This window comes from Entelurus aequoreus, linkage group LG09, assembly GCF_033978785.1.
Source record: "Entelurus aequoreus isolate RoL-2023_Sb linkage group LG09, RoL_Eaeq_v1.1, whole genome shotgun sequence".
NCBI classification, from domain to species: domain Eukaryota; kingdom Metazoa; phylum Chordata; class Actinopteri; order Syngnathiformes; family Syngnathidae; genus Entelurus; species Entelurus aequoreus.
The window spans coordinates 63,062,627-63,086,878 of record NC_084739.1 but is presented as its reverse complement, the minus strand read 5'-3'; the positions used below and the strand labels follow the sequence as shown (position 1 = coordinate 63,086,878).

Genomic DNA, 24,252 nt, shown 5'->3' with positions numbered 1-24,252 from the left:
TTATGCAAATTACTCGATGATGTCATGGTGACCACGCCCATAGCCACGCCCCCACCGCCACAGGTATCTTAGCAGTTTATGGGAAACACTGCATTAGCGTAAAATATCCAATAATATTATTGATGTCATTCACGTAAGAGACTAGACGTATAAGATTTCATGGGATTTAGCGATTAGGAGTGACAGATTGTTTGGTAAACGTATAGCATGTTCTATATGTTATAGTTATTTGAAGGACTCTTACCATAATATGTTACGTTAACATACCAGTTGGTTATTTATGCCTCATATAACGTACACTTATTCAGCCTGTTGTTCACTATTCTTTACACATTTTAAATTGCCTTTCAAATGTCTATTCTTGCTGTTGGCTTTTATCAAATACATTTCCCCCAAAAATGCGACTTATACTCCAGTGCCACTTATATCTGTTTTTTCCCTTCTTTATTATGCATTTTCCGCCGGTGCGACTTATACTCCGAAAAATAAGGTATATGTTTTTTATTTTTTTATGTATTCTTGTAAATTACACCTCTATTAAACTTAAATACCACAGATCAAATATGTTTACCCCAGTAATATCATCAACACTTACCTGACTGGATGAAGTCCTTGGGCTCAAATACTAGTGTGGCCTCAATAACCCTGCTGTAGTGTGTGTGTAGCATGCTGGCAATTATCTGCGCATGTGATGGAGGAATGCACAGTGCAGGGTTGGAATTCTACTGAATTTGCATGAAATCAGGTTGTTTTAGCTAATAATCATGTTGCAAGATCTAGCATGTTGCATTCAATGTTTATTCCCATTCATTTTAGTATTCCTGTTAATTCCCATGGAAAGTTTCCAACTTTGAATCTTCCCGGAATTTTGCAACCCGACATCTAACTTCCATTCACTCCTCTCCTTCTTGAACGCCACAACTCTTTGTCAACCTGCCGCTTCCTGTTTGCAGCACTTGGCCGTGACCCGAGACTACAACTCTGATTGTATGCGGCGCTACAGCTGGACTCCAGACATGGTGGACCACAGCCACAACATCGCGTCCAGCCCTATCCACTCCGGGTAAGCGCGTGTTCAACATGTACATACACACCATTGATGCACAAATGTCACATCCTCATGTCAGAAGTCTAAAGACAAATATATGCACAGCATACTGAGTACAATACAGTAGAACCCTCCAAACCCCCCATAATGTATTTGGCAAAATAGGTTCACTTCATAATTGCCGTGATTTGATTCTAGGCTGTCATTAAAGCTTCATTTACTGCAGGGGTCCCCATCAGGGAGCGGTTTAATGTGGACTACTCAGTGGCCTAGTGCAGTGTTTTTCAACCTTTTTTGAGGCAAGGCACATTTTTGTCATAAAAAAAATCCGGAGGCACACCACCAGCAGAAAACTTTAAAAAATTAACTCCACCAAGTCGTCGTGTCTTATTTTGAGTGTGTTGGTGTCTTCCTGTGTGTAGTGCTTTAGTTCTTGTCTTGCTTATTTTGGTGGCCCTTCCTGTCTTTCCGGTGTTTTCCTGTAGTGGCTTCATGTCTTCCTTTGAGCGCTATTCCGCGCACCTGCTTTGTGTTAGCAAGCAAAGCTATTTACGTTGTTGCTATCCTTCTTTGTGTGGCCATTGTTGATTTTCATGTCACGTACGGATGTACTTTGTGGATACCGTAAGTTTTTGCTGTCGTCCAGCATTCTGTCTCTGTTTACTTTGTAGCCAGTTCAGTTTGACTTTTGTTTTGCATGGCCTTTTCCTTTCGTTCATTTTGGGTTTAAGCATTACATACCCTTTTTACCTGCACCCTGCCTCCCACTGTGGTCTGCATATCGGGATCACAACAAACCATCCTCGTCTCACCCGACACATTCCGACTTTTACAAAGCAATGCTGCCACCTACTGACATGGAGTATTACGTGGTTACCCTGCCGAGTTTTACACAGCACAGACACTAAGCAACGGCACATTATTGGCAGATTCTAATTATTGATTTGCCAAAAATATTTTTGGGATAAATTAGGTGAAGTTGCATAATTTCCCACGGCACACCAGACAATATCTCACGGCACACTAGTGTGCCGCGGCACAGTGGTTGAAAAACACTGGCCTAGTGGTTAGAGTGTCCGCCCTGAGGTGGGTAGGTTGTCAGTTCAAACCCCGGCTGAGTCATACCAAAGACTATAAAAATGGGAGCCATTACCTCCCTGCTTGGCACTCAGCATCAAGGGTTGGAATTGGGGGTTAAATCACCAAAAATGATTCCCGGGCGCGGCACCGCTGCTGCTCACTGCTCCCCTCACCTCCCCGGGGGTGATCAAGGGTGATGGGTCAAATGCAGAGGACAAATTTCACCACACCGAGTGTGTGTGTGTGTGACAATCATTGCTACTTTAACTTAACTTGAGCATTATTTTCACGGACCGGCCTTCCACATGTGTCACATAAATATAGCAAATAAGTGCATGAAAAATGAATACATGAAAAAAGTCACCATAACGTTGAATTAGTGGAGCCCCTGACCTTTCCCTTTGCAGAAAACTCCATAGACTTTTGTTTTTTAATCATTTTTGCTATAGACAAAAAATAATTTTCAAGGTAAAAGTTGATATTCATGACAAAAAAATAATTTTCAAGACAAAATATGATTTTCAAGGTAAAAGTTGATTTTCAAGACAAAAAATGATTTTCAAGGTAAAAGTTGATTTTCATGACAAAAAAATAATTTTCAAGGTAAAAGTTGATTTTCAAGACAAAAAAATAATTTTCAAGGTAAAAGTTGATTTTCATGACAAAAAAATAATTTTTAAGGGAAAAGTTGATTTTCAAGACAAAAAATGATTTTCAAGGTAAAAGTTGATTTTCAAGACAAATAATGATTTTCAAGGTAAAAGATGATTTTCAAGACAAAGAATGATTTTCAAGGTAAAAGTTGATTTTCTGACAAAAAAATGATTTTCAAGGTAAAAGTTGATTTTCAAGACAAAGAATGATTTTCAAGGTAAAAGTTGATTTTCACGGTAAAAGTTGATTTTCAAGACAAAAAAATAATTTTCAAGGTAAAAGTTGATTTTTAAGGTAAAAGTTGATTTTCTGACAAAACAAATATTTTCAAGTTAAAAGTTGATTTTCAAGACAAAAAATGATTTTCAAGGTAAAAGTTGATTTTCATGACAAAAAATGATTTTCAAGCTAAAAGTTGATTTTCATGACAAAAAAATAATTTTCAAGACAAAAAATGATTTTCAAGGTAAAAGTTGATTTTCAAGACAAAAAATGATTTTCAAGGTAAAAGTTGATTTTCAAGACAAAAAATTATTTTCAAGATAAAAGTTGATTTTCAAGACAAAAAATGATTTTCAAGATAAAAGTTGATTTCCAAGACAAAAAATTATTTTCAAGATAAAAGTTGATTTTCAAGACAAAAAATTATTTTTAAGGTAAAAGTTGATTTTCAAGACAAAAAATGATTTTCAAGGTAAAAGTTGATTTTCAAGACAAAAAATGATTTTCAAGGTAAAATATGATTTTCAAACTAAACTAAACTCTCATCGCTGTTCAGTTTCCTTTCATGTGTGTAATTTGAGGCATTTAACGTGAGCCAGCTCTCGGAACTCAAAGCATTGTTTTTGTTTGGTCAACTTAATTTGACCATCTTTGTTTGGGTGTCCAGTAGGGGTGTAACGGTACATCATAATCATGCATTGGTAAGGCGGTTCCTTTTTGGGTGCAATAAAACTGAATGCTATTTACACTACCGGTCCAAAGTTTTGGAACACCTCATTTATAGAAATAAGTATGTTCCAATATTTCACTGGTACTTCAAATTTAGCCACCATTTCAATACTAAACTTCCTTTGCTGGCAATGTTATTGTTTTGTAAACAAAGCTACTGTCAGGCCACAAGTATTTCGACAGCTACTTTTGTCCTTTGCACTTTTACTCACGCCACATCGCGCTTCAAATATTGTGGCTTCACCACATCGCAGATTTTATTTTATTATTTTATTTTTTTAAATTATAAAGCATATTCTATAATTTTGTAGTTTCAGTTTGGCATTTTCAAGCATAAACATGGCTAAATGAACTAAACATATCAATACTACAGTATCGGCCAGCAGATGAGAGCGAACCAATCAGAGCGTGCTGTTCAGTATCGTGGTCACTGATTGGCTCAACCTCATCACAATCAGCTTTATTGGCCAAGTGTGTTTTAACACCTGTGTCCAAACTACTGCCCGCGAGCCAATTGCGGACCGCTGATGTCTTCAATTTGGCCCTCGAGACGTTGTGAGTTTTAGAAGGGATCTTACTTACACGGAGATTGCATTAATGTTTTGGGTATTGCAATGTTGATGCCTCTATTATGTCGAAATCTAGTGGCAATATTAGTAATTCTGGTCAATAAACTTTAATTAAAATTAGCCTAAGCATTACCTATATGACCCAATGCAAACAACCTTCCCTAGTCATGTTGCAAAATAAATAAAAATCAAACCAACACAAAATATATAATATATATATATATATATATATATATATATATATATATATATATATATATATATATATATATATATATATATATATATATATACACACACACACTTGCAGTCGGCTTTCGGCCCTCAACCAAATTTTTTCAGCCCAATGCGGCCCCAAGTCAAAAAGTTTGGACACCCCTGATTTAACACAAGAATTTGTCTTGGACTGCTCCATTTGTGCAATGTAAACAATAAATATCAAAAATTCCCCAAAATACGAACAAGTACTTAAAGCCCCACTTAAGAACTCCAATGCAGAAGTGCAGAAAGACATTTGGAAGTTTGATGACGTTTCATGATAAGAAAATGAAGAGTCTAATAACAATAATTATGATAAAAAAAACGGTTAATTTTTTTGAAAAGTAAGCATGACCATGGTTTGTGCATGTAAAGAAGTAGTTCCAGAGAATCGCAGTTTTAATCTTCCATTCCCTCACCCAATGTGTGCCGTGTGGGAACTCAGCATGCCTCTGTTCCGTACCGACTGTTCTGTACCGATTCATCCCAGCAAGCCACAGTCCTCCACCTGCCTCAAGTCCATAAGCATTGTTTCTGTGCCCAAAAAACCTGCTGTTACATCACTAAAGGACTATTGCCCAATCTCCCTCAGCCCTATCGTAATGAAGTGCTTTGAGAGGATTGTCTTAGCACACAAGGACAGCAGACCTAGATGAACACCAGTTCAAGGACAGCAGACCTAGCTAACACAAGTTCAAGGACAGCAGACCTAGATGAACACCAGTTCAAGGACAGCAGACCTAGCTAACACAAGTTCAAGGACAGCAGACCTAGATGAACACCAGTTCAAGGACAGCAGACCTAGATGAACACCAGTTCAAGGACAGCAGACCTAGCTAACAGCAGTTCAAGGACAGCAGACCTAGATGAACACCAGTTCAAGGACAGCAGACCTAGATGAACACCAGTTCAAGGACAGCAGACCTAGATGAACACAAGTTCAAGGACAGCAGACCTAGCTAACACAAGTTCAAGGACAGCAGACCTAGCTAACACCAGTTCAAGGACAGCAGACCTAGCTAACACCAGTTCAAGTACAGCAGACCTAGCTAACACCAGTTCAAGTACAGCAGACCTAGCTAACACCAGTTCAAGGACAGCAGACCTAGATGAACACCAGTTCAAGGACAGCAAACCTAGATTAACACCAGTTTGCCTACCGACCAAACAGATCTACAGAGGACGCTGTCTCCACTGCACTTCACACAGCCCTGACCCACCTGGAGCAGCCAAACACATACTGTGTGTCAGGATGCAGGGCAGTCAACACTGTGGTCCCCCATAAACGCTCCAACCTTGGACTATGGACTTCTTGACCAACAGGCCTCAGAATGTCAGGATAGGGAACCTGACATCTGACACCGTAATCCTGGGTACTGGCACACCGTAGGGCTGTGTGCTCAGTCCAGCCCTCTTCACACTCTTCACCCAGGACTGCGCCCCCCAACCACTCCTCAACACCATAGTGACATTTGCAGAAGACGCTACGGTGGTAGGCCCCATTGCTGACAACAATGAGAACTGTTCCAGGCAGGAAGTCCAACACCTGGAGGAGTGGAGCACAGACAACGACCTGGTTCTTAATACCACCGAAACAAAAGAGGTCATAAACTTCAAGAGGACCAGGAGAACAACACAACCCCTACTCCACATCAGAGGTGAGGAGGTGGAGCAGGCGGACTCTGTCCGGTTCCTTGGCACTCACATCTCCAAGGATCTGACATGGGCACTGAACACCTCCAAACTGGTGAAAAAGGCCGAGCAGAGGATGTTTTGCCTGAGGAAGCTGAAGAAGGCAAGTCTGGCTCCTCGACAGGACCACCGTGGAGAGCATCCTCTGCCAGGGCTGCATGGTGTGGTACAGCAGAGGAAAGGAGAAATCTGTCCCGGGTGGTACCCAGACTTAGACACTGTACGTATGCAGGGTGGTACCCAGACTTAGACACTGTGTACGTATGCAGGGTGGTACCCAGACTTAGACACTGTGTACGTATGCAGGGTGGTACCCAAACTTAGACACTGTACGTATGCAGGGTGGTACCCAGACTTAGACACTGTGTACGTATGCAGGGTGGTACCCAGACTTAGACACTGTGTACGTATGCAGGGTGGTACCCAGACTTAGACACTGTGTACGTATGGAGGGTGGTACCCAGACTTAGACACTGTGTACGTATGCAGGGTGGTACCCAGACTTAGACACTGTGTACGTATGCAGGGTGGTACCCAGACTTAGACACTGTACGTATGCAGGGTGGTACCCAGACTTAGACACTGTACGTATGCAGGGTGGTACCCAGACTTAGACACTGTGTACGTATGCAGGGTGGTACCCAGACTTAGACACTGTGTACGTATGCAGGGTGGTACCCAGACTTAGACACTGTACGTATGCAGGGTGGTACCCAGACTTAGACACTGTACGTATGCAGGGTGGTACCCAGACTTAGACACTGTACGTATGCAGGGTGGTACCCAGACTTAGACACTGTGTACGTATGCAGGGTGGTACCCAGACTTAGACACTGTGTACGTATGCAGGGTGGTACCCAGACTTAGACACTGTGTACGTATGCAGGGTGGTACCCAGACTTAGACACTGTACGTATGCAGAGGAGAGCGAGAGCCATCTGCATGGACACTCACTGTTTGTACCACTGCCATCGGGGAAGAGGTGCAGGACCATGAAAACAAGGACAAATAGGCTAACCCCAGAGCTGTAGCCTCTATTGCCCCACTGCCCCCTCCCCGACACGCACACACTCGTTCCATACCCATTGTCCTACCATACCCCTTAATCCCAACCTCATTCTGTTATCGCATTCACTGACCCTCACGCCCCACAGTGCAATGTGTTTGTTCCAACTGCTACACCACACTGCTCCATCATGGCATCATTTAGTATTCTATACTCACTACGAAACTTTACTTTTACTTTATACTTTACATTCCCTACCGAGTTTTACTTAGTCTATCTTTAATCTCGTATTCTGTACTGTTTATATATTTTTGTACTGTCTTAAGATGTTGGTCCGTCTGGTCTTTGTAAGTGCCACCAATATTTTGTTGTAGGAATACAATTACAAAATAAAATATTTCAGTGTACCGTACCGACTGTTCCGTACCAGTACATGTACCAAACAGACTGTTCCGTACCAATACATGTGCCTAACAGACTGTTCCGTACCAATACATGTACCTAACGGACTGTTCCGTACCAATACATGTACCAAACAGACTGTTCCGTACCAATACATGTACCAAACGGACTGTTCCGTACCAATACATGTACCAAACGGACTGTACCGTACCAATACATGTACCAAACGGACTGTTCCGTACCAATACATGTACCGAACAGACTGTTCCGTACCACTGCATGTACCAAACAGACTGTTCCGTACCAATACATGTACCAAACAGACTGTTCCGTACCAATACATGTACCAAACGGACTGTTCCGTACCAATACATGTACCAAACAGACTGTTCCGTACCAATACATGTACCAAACAGACTGTTCCGTACCAATACATGTTAAAAGGTCTTCTCTGTTCCCCCGCAGGTTCCTGGTCAGTTTCATGGTGGACGCCCGTGGCGGGTCCATGAGGGGCAGCCGCCACAACGGCATGCGCATCATCATCCCGCCCAGGAAGTGCACGGCACCCACGCGCATCACCTGTCGGCTGGCCAAGAGGCACAAGCTGGCCTACCCGCCACCCATGGTGGAAGGGGAGGGCCTGGTCAGCCGACTGGTGGAGGTCGGCCCGGCCGGGGCTCAGTTTCTGGGGTAGGTCACATTTAGTTCCAAATGTAGCGCAGGTTTTATGTTTCCTGTCAGCAATCTAATATAGTACAACATTTTAGCATCTTTGACTTTTTATGGATTGTTTTTCTATACTAATTCAAAAAGAAAGCCTATTGGTTTTTGTTCATCCGGGACAAGAAGACCAAAGTAGTTGAACCACAAGATGATATCAGGCACTCTATGAACCACAAGATGATATCAGTCACTCTATGAATCACAAGATGATATCAGTCACTCTATGAACCACAAGATGATATCAGGCACTCTATGAACCACAAGATGATATCAGGCACTCTATGAACCACAAGATGATATCAGTCACTCTATGAATCACAAGATGATATAAGTCACTCTATGAACCACAAGATGATATCAGTCACTCTATGAACCACAAGATGATATCAGTCACTCTATGAACCACAAGATGATATCAGTCACTCTATGAACCACAAGGTGATATCAGTCACTCTATGAACCACAAGGTGATATCAGTCACTCTATGAACCACAAGATGATATCAGTCACTCTATGAACCACAAGATGATATCAGTCACTCTATGAACCACAAGATGATATCAGTCACTCTATGAACCACAAGATGATATCAGTCACTCTATCTACTGGCCACAGTTTTGTAGGCCATCATCAAACTTTCAGGAACCGTGATTCTATACCGATGCAAGAACCCTATTGATTTTTTTCAACACTAGGTGGTTTTGTGAGGTTAAAAATGAACTGGATTGATATTTGTAATTAATCTAAGAACCCTGTTGATTTTGAAGGCACACTACAAGATGGCTGAGGTAGTTTAGATGGGAACAATTGACTTGCTGCAGGCTTCGTAATCTTTAGCCAGTCTTGAAACTTTCAGATGTCTTTTTTTTTATACCTGTTCAAGAATCCTGTGCGACACCTGGTGGCCATGTGAGGTAGCTCAGGTTAAAGGGGAAGTTGAGAACTACATATTTAAATGTTGCTGATCATTCACAATCCCTTTGTGAAAAAAGCACCCACGTTTTGTTGTGCATTCTAACTCGTAAATAAATGTTAGCAAAAGTCAGCTAACAATGGAGCTCTATTCGGCCTATAAATCACTCTAAAAAACATCCAAAAACCTCTGTTGATGTTTTATATACACACTACAAGTATATGTAGTAACAGGCACATTATATTTACATTTTATATCAAATATAATCTGCATATTTTGGTCATTTTTAACAAATATAACAAGGTATTAATCTTACAAACATGTTCAAAACAAACTTTACCCAACCAACCGTTTGCTATTTCCCTCAAGAACAACTACTAATCATGGCAGACTTCATGAGCGCCAACAACGACTACTTTGGGACTAATCGTGATCCAGAACCTTATATTTTGAGCCTGTATACATAAGCAGTAAGTTTTAGAAGCTGAGTGATAAGCAGATCCAGCAAGTAGCACTATTGCTAAGTGCTAAAACAAGAAATACAAACTACAAACATAATAACACAATCACTTACTGTACAATGTCTGCTCTCACTGGGATACCGACTGATGGGATGTTTATATCGTCCCGTTTGAAGAATTAATCATAATCCTCGCGCAGGTAAAAAAGAAAAAAATGTGCACAATTGAGCGTCTTTTCGTGTCTTGTCGCCTAAGTTGATTGTCAAAGTTGACCATCTTCTCGGTTTATGGCCACAACTTCCTAGTGAGAGGCATGATTTATAATTTTAGCACAAACTTTTACCAACTCTGAGGCGATGCAGCAGCTCAATACGTCAAAGCAGCACAAGCGAGTTACCTCTCTGTGATCGCTAAAAGTAGTTCCTCGGCGTTGGCGCCTTTAAAAACAATATTGCTAATGCTTGGTTAATATTCAAGTCACAAAATATTATTGTTGGCGCTTTTTGGATGTTTTTTTTTCAGCAAGCTTTATAAGCACAATCAATTACTGCCATTAGCTGCAATGTTAGCCACTTTGTACTTGCTGTATCGTATTTTTCGGAGTATAAGTCGCTCCGGAGTATAAGTCGCACCGGCCGAAAATGCATAATAAAGATGGAAAAAAACATATATAAGTCGCACTGGCGTATAAGTCGCATTTTTTGGGGGAATGTATTTGCTAAAAGCCAACAGCAAGAATAGACATTTGAAAGGCAATTTAAAATGTCTAAAGAATAGTGAACAACAGGCTGAATAAGTGTACGTTATATGAGGCATAAATAACCAACTGGTATGTTAACGTAACATATTATGGTAAGAGTCATTCAAATAACTATAACATATAGAACATGCTAAACCAGACCTGGGCATTCTGCGGCCCGCGGTCCACATCCGGCCCTTTGTGCGTCCCAGTCCGGCCCGCGTGAGGCCAATTATAAATTACAAAATACATTTTAAAAAGTATCTATGCCGAGTGTGCAATACAACGGTGCTGCTTTTGTTTTGAAAATCGTTATTTGTATTACTTCCGTGTGGACGTATGCGTGTGCGTGATTGTGAGTGAATGTGAACAGCTGCAATCGCAAATTACAAAATAAAGTTGAAAAAACATCTATGTCGTGCGCGCAATACAACTGTGCTGCTTTTATTTTGAAAAGTATTATTTATGGGCGTGTGTCCGTGTGTAACCTGCGAGTGAAGGTGCACATGCAGCGACAAGTGATGCACGGTTTACACCCGAGACGCTAAAAAGAGAAAAGTTGATGAAGAATGGCGTGTTTCCAACAAGACATGGACTGCCAAGCAACGTTCCCTCTAAGGTGCACGCCTGCGCAATTGCGCACTGCTCAAGCGTCCTCTGCGCAAAGCAAATATATGCCGCGCACCAAATCCAATCCCATCTGAATTCTAAACAAAATAAACATATTTATTCTGTGTAATTTTGCAATGCAACTTTGAGTGACAGTGACAACAAGCGGCCCTAACGGTGTTCGTCAACACCGTTCAATTGAACACCGTTCAATTATTTTAACGTCTATCGAGATGCTTCGAGGACAGGAATTATATCCATCACTTTATTGAGCAAAACTGTTTATATTCGGACATAACCACACCAAAAACATGAGTAAAACACTTCTATCTCGAAAAACTAGTCATTTTCTGCCGTACAAACCAACTTGTCATCTGTCACCAACACGCATAGCACTAAACCACTGGTGCGTTTATGGCCACACAAAAAGTCGGACAACTCAAACACCACACAAAGTTACACTATGACTCCTCAGTCATACGTGTGCTTATTTTACTGTCATTTATTATTAATGTTAATTTATTTATATTAGTCATGGAATGCTGTTACACACACTATGTTGAAGTATTACTATTATTATTAATTATTATTATTATTATTATTATTTATCTTACGGTATATATCAAAAATAATATTGAACAAAATTTAATTGAAATATTGTCGATGTGGCCCTCCAGCAGTGCTCGGGTTGCTCATGCGGCCCCCGGTAAAAATTAATTGCCCACCCCTGTGCTATACGTTTACCAAACAATCTGTCACTCCTAATCGCTAAATCCCATGAAATCTTATACGTCTAGTCTCTTACGTGAATGACATCAATAATATTATTTGATATTTTACAGTAATGTGTTAATCATTTCACACATAAGTCGCTCCTGAGTATAAGTCGCACCCCCGGCCAAACTATGAAAAAAACTGTGACTTATAGTCCGCAAAATACGGTATATTACAAATTACAATGCATAAAAAATGGACATGTGTGTCTTACATAGCAGAGAGATTGTGAATGATGGGAAAAACTCCCCCCAAAAAAGTGCAGTTTCCTTTAAAGATGAAACATTTTACGCATGTTCTCTTAGAGCAGGGGTCGGCAACCCGCGGCTCTTTAGCGCCGCCCTAGTGGCTCTCAGGAGCTTTTTTAAAAATGTATGAAAAATGGAAAAAGATGAGGAAAAAAAAAAAAGTTGTTGTTTTAATATGGTTTCCGTAGGAGGACAAACATGACGCAAACCTCCCTAATTGTTATAAAGCACACTGTTTGTATTAAACATGCTTCACTGATTTGAGTATTTGGCGAGCGCCGTTTTGTCCTACTAATTTTGGCGGTCCTTGAACTCACCTTAGTTTGTTTACATGTATAACTTTCTCCAACTTTCTAGGACGTGTTTTATGCCACTTCTTTTTCTGTCTCATTCTGTCCACCAAACTTTTAACGTTGTGCATGAATGCACAAAGGTGAGTTTTGTTGATGTTATTGACTTGTGTGGAGTGCTAATCAGACATATTTGGTCACTGCATGACTGCAAGCTAATCCATGCTAACATGCTATTTAGGCTAGCTATATGTACATATTGCAGCATTATGCCTCATTTGTAGCTATATTTGAGCTCATTTAGTTTCCTTTAAGTCATCTTAATTCAATTTATATCTCATGACACACTATCTGTATGTAATATGGCTTCTAATTTGTTGCGGCTCCAGACAGATTTGTTTTTGTATTTTTGGTCCAATATGGCTCTTTCAACATTTTGGGTTGCCGACCCCTGGTCTAGTCTCTTACGTGAATGAGATCAATAATATTATTGGATATTTTACGCTAATGTGTTAATCATTTCACACATAAGTCGCTCCTGAGTATAAGTTGCACCCCCGGCCAAACTATGAAAAAAACTGCGACTTATAGTCCGAAAAATATGGTATATTAGAAATTACAATGCATAAAAAATGGACATGTGTGTCTTACATAGCAGAGAGATTGTGAATGATGGGAAAAACTCCCTCAAAAATGTGCAGTTTCCTTTAATGAAACATTTTACGCATGTTCTCTTATAGAAACAAAAAATAATACTTTTTAAACTCAAACCTTTCAGTGGCTGTTTTACAAAAGCCAAAAGCGGTGAAGTTGTCACGTTGTGTAAATGGTAAATAAAAAGAGAATACAACAAATCCTTTTCAACTTATATTCAATTGAATAGACTGCAAAGACAAGATATTTCATGTTCACACTGAGAAACTTCATTTTTTTGTGCAAATAATCATGAAGTTAGAATTTAATGGCAGCAACACTTTGCAAAAAAGGCATTTTTACCACTGTGTTACATCGCCTTTCCTTTTAACAACACTCAGTAAAGGTTTGGGAAGTGAGGAGACACATTTTTGAAGTGGAATTCTTTCCCATTCTTGCTTGATGTACAGCTTAAGTTGTTCAACAGTCTCCCTTCTCATATTTTAGCTGCCACACATTTTCAATGGTCTGGACTACAGGCAGGCCGGTCTAGTACCCGCACACGCTGTTGTAACACGTGGCTGGGCATTGTCTCGCTGAAATAAGCAGGGGCGTCCATGATAACGTTGCAACATATGTTGCTTCAAAAGCTGTATGTTGTACGTTGTCTTAGTTTACAAATGCAACTATTTTACAACGTTGTTACAAAGTCAATTTTAAAGGACATGTACGTATAATCGATGTTGTATCAATTTCTTGTGCCTGCTGGGTTTGGATTGATGTTCTTTGTCCAAGAAAGAACTCTACTGATGTTCAAAGTTTGCTGCCAGATAACCAGCAAGATGTTCCTAACCAGTCTTTACTTGGTCTTACTTTCTTACTTTGTTTTTAATTATAGTTCCAATTTTGCAGCAGTTTTCCACACTGCTCTTCATTCATTGTTTGCTTTTTATTGACTTTTTTTTTTCCTCATTCAGTCCCGTCATTGTGGAGATTCCTCATTTCGGTTCCATGCGGGAGAAAGAGCGGGAACTGATCGTGTTGAGGAGCGACAACGGCGACACGTGGAGGGAACACCAGCTGGACTCCACCCAAGAAGAACTCTCGGAGCTGCTGACCGGGATGGATGAAGGTAAAGGAAGGACTGGAGAGGAATGATGACATCATGACATTGACAAATGACCTCCATGTGTGCGGATTCTGCTAAATGACATCATCTGAAGACCAGACCTCGTGTGTTTGGCATGTAAAACATGTGCGCTAACAACTGCAAAAATATCTAAGAACTAACATTTTTTTGGCTTTGCAAAACATGATTCGTACAGTGTATTAAAAAAATAAATAAATTACAAATTAAAAAAATTAAATTAAAAAATAAAAAGATAATGAAAAATAAATAAAAATAAAAACTAGAACAGCCAAATAGCTAAAACTAGTATGCATATATCTAAAAAAAAAAAGTTACAAAAAAAAAAAAAGGGTTTTTAAGCCTTTTTTAAAAGCATCCACAGTCTGTGGTGCCCTCAGGTGGTCAGGGAGAGCGTTCCACAGACTGGGAGCGGCGGAGCAGAAAGCCCGGTCTCCCATTGTTCGTAGCTTTGTCCTCGGAGGTTGGAGGAGGTTAGCCTGTCCGGAGCGCAGGTGTGGTGTGGAGGGATCTCAGGGAGACATTTGTTCCAGCAACTAATGCTTGGAACTGGCGGTGAGGGACTGCTCTTATCTCAAAACACTCTCAAGTGGAGGCACCGCTGTGTTTGTCCTCCAGAGTTGGACAGCCCTATCGAGTTGGAGAAGAAGCGTATTTGCCGCATCGTGACCAGAGACTTCCCGCAGTACTTCGCCGTGGTGTCCAGGATCAAGCAGGAGTCCAACCACATGGGTCCTGACGGAGGAGTCCTGTCCAGCAGCACCGTGCCTATGGTCCAGGCCTCCTTCCCACAGGGGGCGCTGACCAAAAAGATCCGCGTCGGCCTGCAGGTACGACACGACTTTGTTTTTTTTGTTTTTGTTTACCGGTCTTTGAAGGCAACATTCTCCTGTCTCTGCAGGCCCAGCCGGTCCCGGATGACCTGGTGAGGGCGGTGCTGGGGAACAGAGCCACCTTCAGTCCCATCGTCACGGTGGAGCCCAGGAGGAGGAAGTTCCACAAACCCATCACCATGACCATACCCGTGCCGCCTCGCTCCGCAGAAGGACATCCCAGCGGTCGGCGGGGAGACGCCGCGCCGTGTTTGCGTTTGCTGTGCAGCATCACAGGCACGCACACCTTCACCTGCTAGTCCATGACTCACCTTTTTACACCTAGTCCATGACTCACCTTTTTACACCTAGTCCATGACTCACCTTTTTACACCTAGTCCATGACTCACCTTTTTACACCTAGTCCATGACTCACCTTTTTACACTTAGTCCATGGCTCACCTTTTTACACCTAGTCCATGACACACCTTTTTACACCTAGTCCATGACACACCTTTTTACACCTAGTCCATGACTCACCTTTTTACACCTAGTCCATGACACACCTTTTTACACCTAGTCCATGACTCACCTTTTTATACCTAGTCCATAACTCACCTTTTTACACCTAGTCCACAACTCACCTTTTTACACCTAGTCCACGACTCACCTTTTTACACCTAGTCCACGGCTCACCTTTTTACACCTAGTCCATGACACACCTTTTTACACCTAGTCCACGACTCACCTTTTTACACTTAGTCCATGACACACCTTTTTACACCTAGTCCATGACTCACCTTTTTACACCTAGTCCATGACACACCTTTTTACACCTAGTCCATGACTCACCTTTTTACACCTAGTCCATGACTCACCTTTTTACACCTAGTCCATGACTCACCTTTTTACACCTAGTCCACGGCTCACCTTTTTACACCTAGTCCATGACTCACCTTTTTACACCTAGTCCACGACTCACCTTTTTACACCTAGTCCACGACTCACCTTTTTACACCTAGTCCACGGCTCAACTTTTTTACACCTAGTCCACGACTCACCTTTTTACACCTAGTCCACGACTCACCTTTTTACACCTAGTCCACGACTCACCTTTTTACACCTAGTCCACGGCTCAACTTTTTTACACCTAGTCCACGACTCACCTTTTTACACCTAGTCCAAGACTCACCTTTTTACACCTAGTCCACGACTCACCTTTTTACACCTAGTCCATGACTCACCTTTTTACACCTAGTCCACGACTCACCTTTTTACACCTAGTCCATGACTCACCTTTTTACACCTAGTCCATGACTCACCTTTTTACACCTAGTCCACGACTCACCTCTTTACACCTAGTCCATGACTCACCTTTTTACACCTAGTCCATGACTCACCTTTTTACACCTAGTCCATGACTCACCTTTTTACACCTAGTCCATGACTCACCTTTTTACACCTAGTCCGTGACTCACCTTTTTACACCTAGTCCGTGACTCACCTTTTTTTGTCCTGCACAGGAGGGACGTCCCCCGCCCAGTGGGAGGACATCACGGGAACCACACCGCTGTCCTTCGTCACCGATTGTGTCTCCTTCACCACAAATGTGTCGGCCAGGTGAGACAAGAAGAGGTTGGCACTCGGGTTGTATGGTATACCACTACTAGAACAGTATACCGCTACTAGTATAGTATACAGCTACTAGTATAGTATACCGCTACTAGAACAGTATACCACTACTAGTATAGTATACCGCTACTAGTATACAGCTACTAGTATACAGCTACTAGTATAGTATACAGCTACTAGAACAGTATACCGCTACTAGTATAGTATACCACTACTAGTATAGTATACCGCTACTAGTATAGTATACAGCTACTAGTATAGTATACCGCTACTAGAACAGTATACCGCTACTAGTATAGTATACAGCTACTAGTATAGTATACCGCTACTAGTATAGTATACCGCTACTAGAACAGTATACCGCTACTAGTATAGTATACCTCTACTAGTATACTATATTGGCACTGATCCTCTGGTCTCCTCTCCAGGTTCTGGCTGGCAGACTGTCACCAGATTCCTGAGACGGTGAGTCTGGCGTCTCAGTTATACCGGGAGCTGATCTGCGTGCCGTACCTGGCCAAGTTTGTGGTCTTCGCCAAGACCAACGATCCGGTCGAGGCTCGCCTTCGCTGCTTTTGCATGACGGACGACAAAGTGGACAAGACGCTGGAGCAGCAGGAGAACTTTGAAGAAGTGGCGCGCAGTAAAGACATCGAGGTGGGCTGCTGGGCAAATATCATCATCAAAGAATATATCTCAGTCTTCCAATTAGTTGTGTATAATTGAGTTGTCAAATGTTAAGGTGGTATTATTAAATAAGTTATAATTGTTTGGTTGTCAAATGTTAAGGTGGTATTATTAAATAGGTGTATAATTGTTTGGTTGTCAAATGTTAAGGTGGTATTATTAAATAGGTGTATAATTGTTTGGATGTCACATGTTAAGGTGGTATTATTAAATAAGTGTATAATTGTTTGGTTGTCAAATGTTAAGGTGGTATTATTAAATAAGTATAATTGAGTTGTCAAATGTTAAGGTGGTATTATTAAATAAGTTATAATTGTTTGGTTGTCAAATGTTAAGGTGGTATTATTAAATAAGTTATAATTGTTTGGTTGTCAAATGTTAAGGTGGTATTATTAAATAAGTTATAATTGTTTGGTTGTCAAATGTTAAGGTGGTATTATTAAATAGGTGTATAATTGTTTGGTTGTCAAATGTTAAGGTGGTATTATTAAATAAGTGTATAATTGAGTTGTCAAATGTTAAGGTGGTATTATTAAATAAGTTATAATTGTTTGGTTGTCAAATGTTAAGGTGGTATTATTAAATAAGTTATAATTGTTTGGTTGTCAAATGTTAAGGTGGTATTATTAAATAGGTGTATAATTGTTTGGTTGTCAAATGTTAAGGTGGTATTATTAAATAGGTGTATAATTGTTTGGCTGTCAAATGTTAAGGTGGTATTATTAAATCGGTGTATAATTGTTTGGATGTCAAATGTTAAGGTGGTATTATTTAATGAGTGTATAATTGGTTGTCAAATGTTAAGGTAGTATTATTAAATAGGTGTGTAATTGTTTGGTTGTCACATGTTAAGGTGGTATTATTAAATAGATGTATAATTGTTTGGATGTCAAATGTTAAGGTGGTATTATTAAATAGATGTATAATTGTTTGTATGTCAAATGTTAAGGTATTATTATTAAATAAGTGTATAATTGGTTGTCACATGTTAAGGTGGTATTATTAAATAAGTGTATAATTGTTTGGATGTCACATGTCAACACTGCAGATTATGTCCATCATCAAGTCAACTTCAAACTTGAGTGTTTAAAGAGGCTGTGGTCATAAACTGGGGACACATTATACTGTAACAAAGTCCCTTCCATGAAGTCTTGTAAACAATTGAAAGAGATGTTGTGGTCATAAACTGGGGACACATTATACTGTAACAAAGTCACTTCCATAATGGCGTCCTTGCCAACACTTCACTCCTCAGCATCTTCTCCCCTTGCAGGTTCTGGAGGGCAAGCCCATCCACGTGGATTGCTATGGCAACCTGTCTCCTCTCGCCAAAAGTGGGCAGCAGCTGGTTTTTAATTTCTACTCCTTCAAGGAAAACCGTCTTCCTTTCAACGTGAAGGTGCGTCACTTTCTTCTTCTCACCTCCGCCAGGCCGCCTTTTTATGTAGCGTGTGATGAAAAGAAAGCCAAATACCTCCAGGGAGCCTCGTATTAGTGGACTAGATTAGGAAAGAAGTGACCTAGATGTGCAGCAATCTCAGCGGATGTGGAATTGATGAAGTGTGGAAGCTCTCTAGTCGCTGGTGTGAGGTGTCAGGAGACTTGGTGCAGGACGCTCGTCACACCATATTTGTATCCTCTCAAACGTGCTGCTCGTTTATTCCAAGACATTGCGGTGTGTTCCTTCCTCAAGTGTGAGTGAAGGCACCGCACACCTGATCAGTCCCAAATAGAAAGGGATGATACAGCTCCCAGTCTGTGGAACGCTCTCCCTGACCACCTGAGGGCACCACAGACTGTGGATGCTTTTAAAAAAAGGCTTAAAAACCCTTCTTTTTAAAAAAGCCTTTTTTAGATTTATGCATACTAGTTTTAGCTATTTGGCTGTTCTAGTTTTTATTTTTATTAATTTTTTTATTTAAATTTTTTTTTTTTTTAAATGAATACACTGTAGCACTTTGAGGTTGTTTACTCAATGTAAAGTGCTTTTTACAAATAAAATCTATTATTATTATTATTATTATTACAGTATTATCTGCCACCTGCTGGTTGTTTGAGCACGCTAGCAGCGAGTCCCACTGCTTAAGGCTTCAGTCACATGCAGGGTTCTCACAGGAATGAGGCAAAAATACAACTTATCTACTGTATAATCAACTCGAGTGGTAATAGCTCGCTGGATACTAGCGGGCTAATCGCTAGCTGGCAACTAGCACACGAATTGTTACAGTAGCTGATAACTTAGCACTGTAACAGCTCGCTGGAAACTAGCTTGGGAATAGCAAGCTGCTGACTACTGCCGCTAATCGCCAGCTGGAAGCCAGTGTTGTTAATTGCTAGCTGGAATCTAGTGTCCCTAATTGCTAGCTGGAAACTAGTGTCCCTAATTGCTAGCTGGAAACTAGTGTCCTTAATTGCTAGCCATCTTAGATGCTAACACCGTTTATAAAACAATGATTTGTTCAACTGCCAGGTAAAATGTCTTATTTGAAGACACTTATGTTTGTGCCAAGGAGAAGCCAGAGCTCGAAAACTAAATGTGAGAGTCCAGTCCATAGTGAGGGTCACCTGATAACCTGTGTGCAGAGCAAAAAAGAGAGACGGCAGATCAACTGGTCTAAAAAGGGCTCTCCGTTGTACAAATGAGTTTTAAGATGGTTCAAAAAGTAACACTGCAATCGTTTGTGCTGAATTTTTTTTTCTGACGAGTGATGTCATCCTTGTCAACAGACTTGTCCCATTCCTTTGTGCTGCATATTATAATAATAATAATAATTGATTTTATTTGTAAAGAGCACTTTACATGAGTAAACAACCTCAAAGTGCTACAGTGTATAAAATAAATAAATAAAAAGATAATAAAAAATAAATAAAAATAAAAACTAGAACAGCCGAATAGCTAAAACTAGTATGCATATATTTTTTTTAAAAAAAGGCTTTTTTAAAAAGGGTTTTTAAGCCTTTTTTAAAAGCATCCACAGTCTGTGGTGCCCTCAGGTGGTCAGGGAGAGCGTTCCACAGCGGCGGAGCAGAAAGCCCAGTCTCCCATAGTTCGTAGCTTTGTCCTCGGAGGTTGGAGGAGGTTAGCCTGTCCGGAGCGGGGGTGTGGTGTGGAGGATTTGGGTTATTATGTTATGAACGTGTTATTATTCATAACCAGCTGCCCCACACAGTCAAATTCTCCACAAACTTGTCTCATTCGTTTGTGCTGCAAATACTTTTTGTATATCGACTGTAGTTCTCATCTTATTAACGTGTTTTTCAACCTTTTTTGAGCGCAGGCATGTTTTTCATTGGAAAAAAAAAAAACCCAGAGGCGCACCAGGAGCAGACCATGTTCAGAAAGGAAACTCAGCAGCCAATATTGACAATGTGACGTGGTTCTCATCAAATACCTGACGGGATTGTTCCATATTAATTCAGACCATAATCATAACGGCCTTTGGGATGGCGGAGCTTGAGGGTTCCAGGTTCGATGCCAGCTTCCGCCATGCTAATCACGGCCCACTGACACCTACGCTGCTGTATCAATGTGCAGGAGACCTTTCCTGGGTGAATAAACATGACATTAAATACAAAAATCACTAAGGATGTCCGATAATGGCTTTTTGCCGATATCTGATATGCCGATATTGTCCAACTCTTTAATTACCGATACCGATATCAACCGATACCGATATCAACCGATATATACAGTCGTGGAATTAACACATTATTATGCCTAATTTGGACAACCAGGTATGGTGAAGATAAGGTACTTTTTAAAAAAATTAATCAAATAAAATAAGATAAATAAATTAAAAACATTTTCTTGAATAAAAAAGAAAGTAAAACAATATAAAAACAGTTACATACAAACTAGTAATTAATGAAAATTTGTAAGATTAACTGTTAAAGGTTAGTACTATTAGTGGAGCAGCAGCACGCACAATCACGTGTGCTTACGGACTGTATTCCTTGCAGACTGTATTGATATATATTGATATATAATGTAGGAAGCAGAATATTAATAACAGAAAGAAACAACCCTTTTGTGTGAATGAGTGTGAATGGGGGAGGGAGGTTTTTTGGCTTGGTGCACTAATTGTAAGTGTATCTTGTGTTTTCTTTGTGGATTTAATAAAAAAAAATTTAAAAAAAAATGATACTGATAATAAAAAAATGATACCGATAATTTCCGATATTACATTTTAACGCATTTATCGGTCTGCCGATATTATCGGACATCTCTAAAAATCACTAATTCTCTTATTTGAAATTTGGCCCACAAAGCAATGCTCTACCTGCTGCCACCTACTGACATGGAGGAGTATTACATGGTTACGACACCGGCACAATATTTGTAGAATACAATTAGAGGTTTGCAAAAAAAAAACAACAATTAGGTGACATTGCAAAACGTCCCACGCCACACGAGTCAATATATTACTGGTTGAAAAACACCGACATAAAAGCTAAACATTTTTGCAGCACAAAGGTGTCAAGTTCAAACACCGACCTATTTATTAAACAAGACAAGAAGCAAGGAATCAAACAGAGACAGGATTCAATTTAGCTCATGAGTGTAGAGCGTGTGGACCTGCACCCTCGTACAGTGTCACACCACACGCTCTGAGGAAAAAGTTCCACGCCTCCCCATTTATTTGGGCATCCCCTGATTACATAGCTGCAGCTGGGCTCTCCACCAAAAATGATTCCCGGGCGCGGCGCCGCTGCTGCCCACTGCTCCCCAAGGGGATGGGTCAAATGCAGAGGACAAATTTCACCACATCTAGTGTGTGTGTGACAATCATTGCTACTTTAATCTTAATCTTTAATTATGCAGCAGCTGCACTGGGTCATAAACAGTTGAAACAAAAGGTGCTTGGAGCGGTGTCAGGTTTGCCCCCCTCTCTGCTCGTAGATTTTCGGGTCCTGATAAGGCCCTTCCCGTTGCTGTCCAAGATCTGAGAAACCGACACCTCTACGGCGCGTTGCATCGCCCACAGTGGAGATTTACAAGCTGTCCGCCTTTTGTTTGATTGGATCAAAGACAGCTCCGGTGGATCGTAACCATGGCAACCTGAACTGCAAGCAAACCAATTGTGTGATAATTTATTTACAATTCTTCTGACAAAAGGAATGGGAGGAGTTTGTGGAGCAGGTGGATGACATCACTCGTCAGAAAATGTCTTTTACAATAACGGCACAAAGGAAAATGTTTGCAAACAAAGTGAAGAAATGTCAGTGTTGTGTGAATATTTGCACTGACAAAGTGTGCCTTGGTCTTCATGTTGTCCTCTGACAAAGTGTGCCTTGGTCTTCATGTTGTCCTCTGACAAAGTGTGCCTTGGTCTTCATGTTGTCCTCTGACAAAGTGTGCCTTGGTCTTCATGTTGTCCTCTGACAAAGTGTGCCTTGGTCTTCATGTTGTCCTCTGACAAAGTGTGCCTTGGTCTTCATGTTGTCCTCTGACAAAGTGTGCCTTGGTCTTCATGTTGTCCTCTGACAAAGTGTGCCTTGGTCTTCATGTTGTCCTCTGACAAAGTGTGCCTTGGTCTTCATGTTGTCCTCCTCTAACACTTGTGCCCCCCCCCCAACAGATCAGGGACTTGGGCCAAGAGCCGTGTGGACGCCTTTCCTTCCTGAAGGAGCCCAAAAGCTCAAAAGGTGTCACACAGGCGGCCATTTGCAATTTGAACATCACACTGCCCGCGCACAGGAAGGTAGGCGCACCCGGGTCACGTGACCTTTCAGGCTCCTAGTGGAGATGTGAGCCAGGATTAAGACCCCACAAAGTACCAGCAGCAGTCTGCTTTGCTGCCTGGCTCAGCTTCTCATGCTACGTCTTCTCCTGCTTGTTATACTTTGCCCTTTTTTTGATTGTAATGTTTTGACTTGTGCTGCTCCATTGTCATCTGCACCGCACCCGCGCTCTCACGCTAACATTCTCCCTGCTCTCCATTGTGTCATCTCTCCTGCGGCTGCAATGCATCTTGGGAATGCCACAGGATGTGGAGTCTGATCCTGATGATGAGGTAAATGCTCTCTTCGTCATCTCCCAAAGTTGGAAGGGTACATTACATGTTCCACTCAGGGCCTGACTTGTGATTTAGGGCTATATAAATAAACATTGATTGATTGATTGATTGACTTGCTGGAGATTTGCGTGTACTAAAACGGGTGCAAACTTGATAGCACACGCAAAGCTGATCTACTTAAGGGAGCGGACTTAGACCTCCATTTAGCGTCTCTGCCTTGGTTAATATGCGGAATATATGCCCATCATCAAGACGCCCACAATACTGGGAGGAGGAAATGCAAATATCATTGTTTAGCACACGCAGTGTGATTTATTAACACTCATTGTCGTTGTGGGAGCACTATTTGGCTTTTTATTTTGCACGTTTGGAAAGGACACGCAAGATCAAGCACAACATTGTCAACATATTTGGACTTACTCAAGACTACTACCTAAAAACTTACATAAGACTACTACCTAAAGACTTACACAAAACTACAACCTAAAGATTTACACAAACGACTTACGTAAGACTACTACCTAGAGACTTGCATAAGACTACTACCTAGACTTACGTAAGACTACTACCTAAAGACTTACATAAGATTGCCACCTTAAGACTTACTCAAGACTAGTACCTAAAGACCTACATAAGACTGCAATTTTAAGACTACTACCTAAAAACTTACATAAGACTACTACCTAAAGACTTACACAAAACTACAACCTAAAGATTTACACAAACGACTTACGTAAGACTACTACCTAGAGACTTGCATAAGACTACTACCTAGACTTACGTAAGACTACTACCTAAAGACTTACATAAGATTGCCACCTTAAGACTTACTCAAGACTAGTACCTAAAGACCTACATAAGACTGCAATTTTAAGACTACTACCTAAAAACTTACATAAGACCACTA

At 40.8% G+C, this 24,252-nt stretch overlaps 1 protein-coding gene across 27 annotated transcripts in view; it reads left to right on the top strand.

Moving 5' to 3' along the window:
* LOC133657617 (ankyrin-3-like) overlaps window positions 1–24,252 on the top strand; it is a 280,491-nt gene that overhangs the window by 194,949 nt on the left and 61,290 nt on the right. For all 27 annotated transcript variants that reach the window (XM_062059155.1, XM_062059163.1, XM_062059154.1 and 24 more), the window contains 10 exons: window positions 954–1,063; window positions 8,126–8,350; window positions 14,028–14,182; window positions 14,816–15,027; window positions 15,099–15,306; window positions 16,533–16,629; window positions 17,070–17,298; window positions 18,602–18,727; window positions 22,908–23,030; window positions 23,316–23,342. In XM_062059155.1, coding sequence (XP_061915139.1) covers window positions 954–1,063; window positions 8,126–8,350; window positions 14,028–14,182; window positions 14,816–15,027; window positions 15,099–15,306; window positions 16,533–16,629; window positions 17,070–17,298; window positions 18,602–18,727; window positions 22,908–23,030; window positions 23,316–23,342 — 1,512 coding nt within the window. The remainder of the gene's footprint in view (window positions 1–953; window positions 1,064–8,125; window positions 8,351–14,027; window positions 14,183–14,815; window positions 15,028–15,098; window positions 15,307–16,532; window positions 16,630–17,069; window positions 17,299–18,601; window positions 18,728–22,907; window positions 23,031–23,315; window positions 23,343–24,252) is intronic.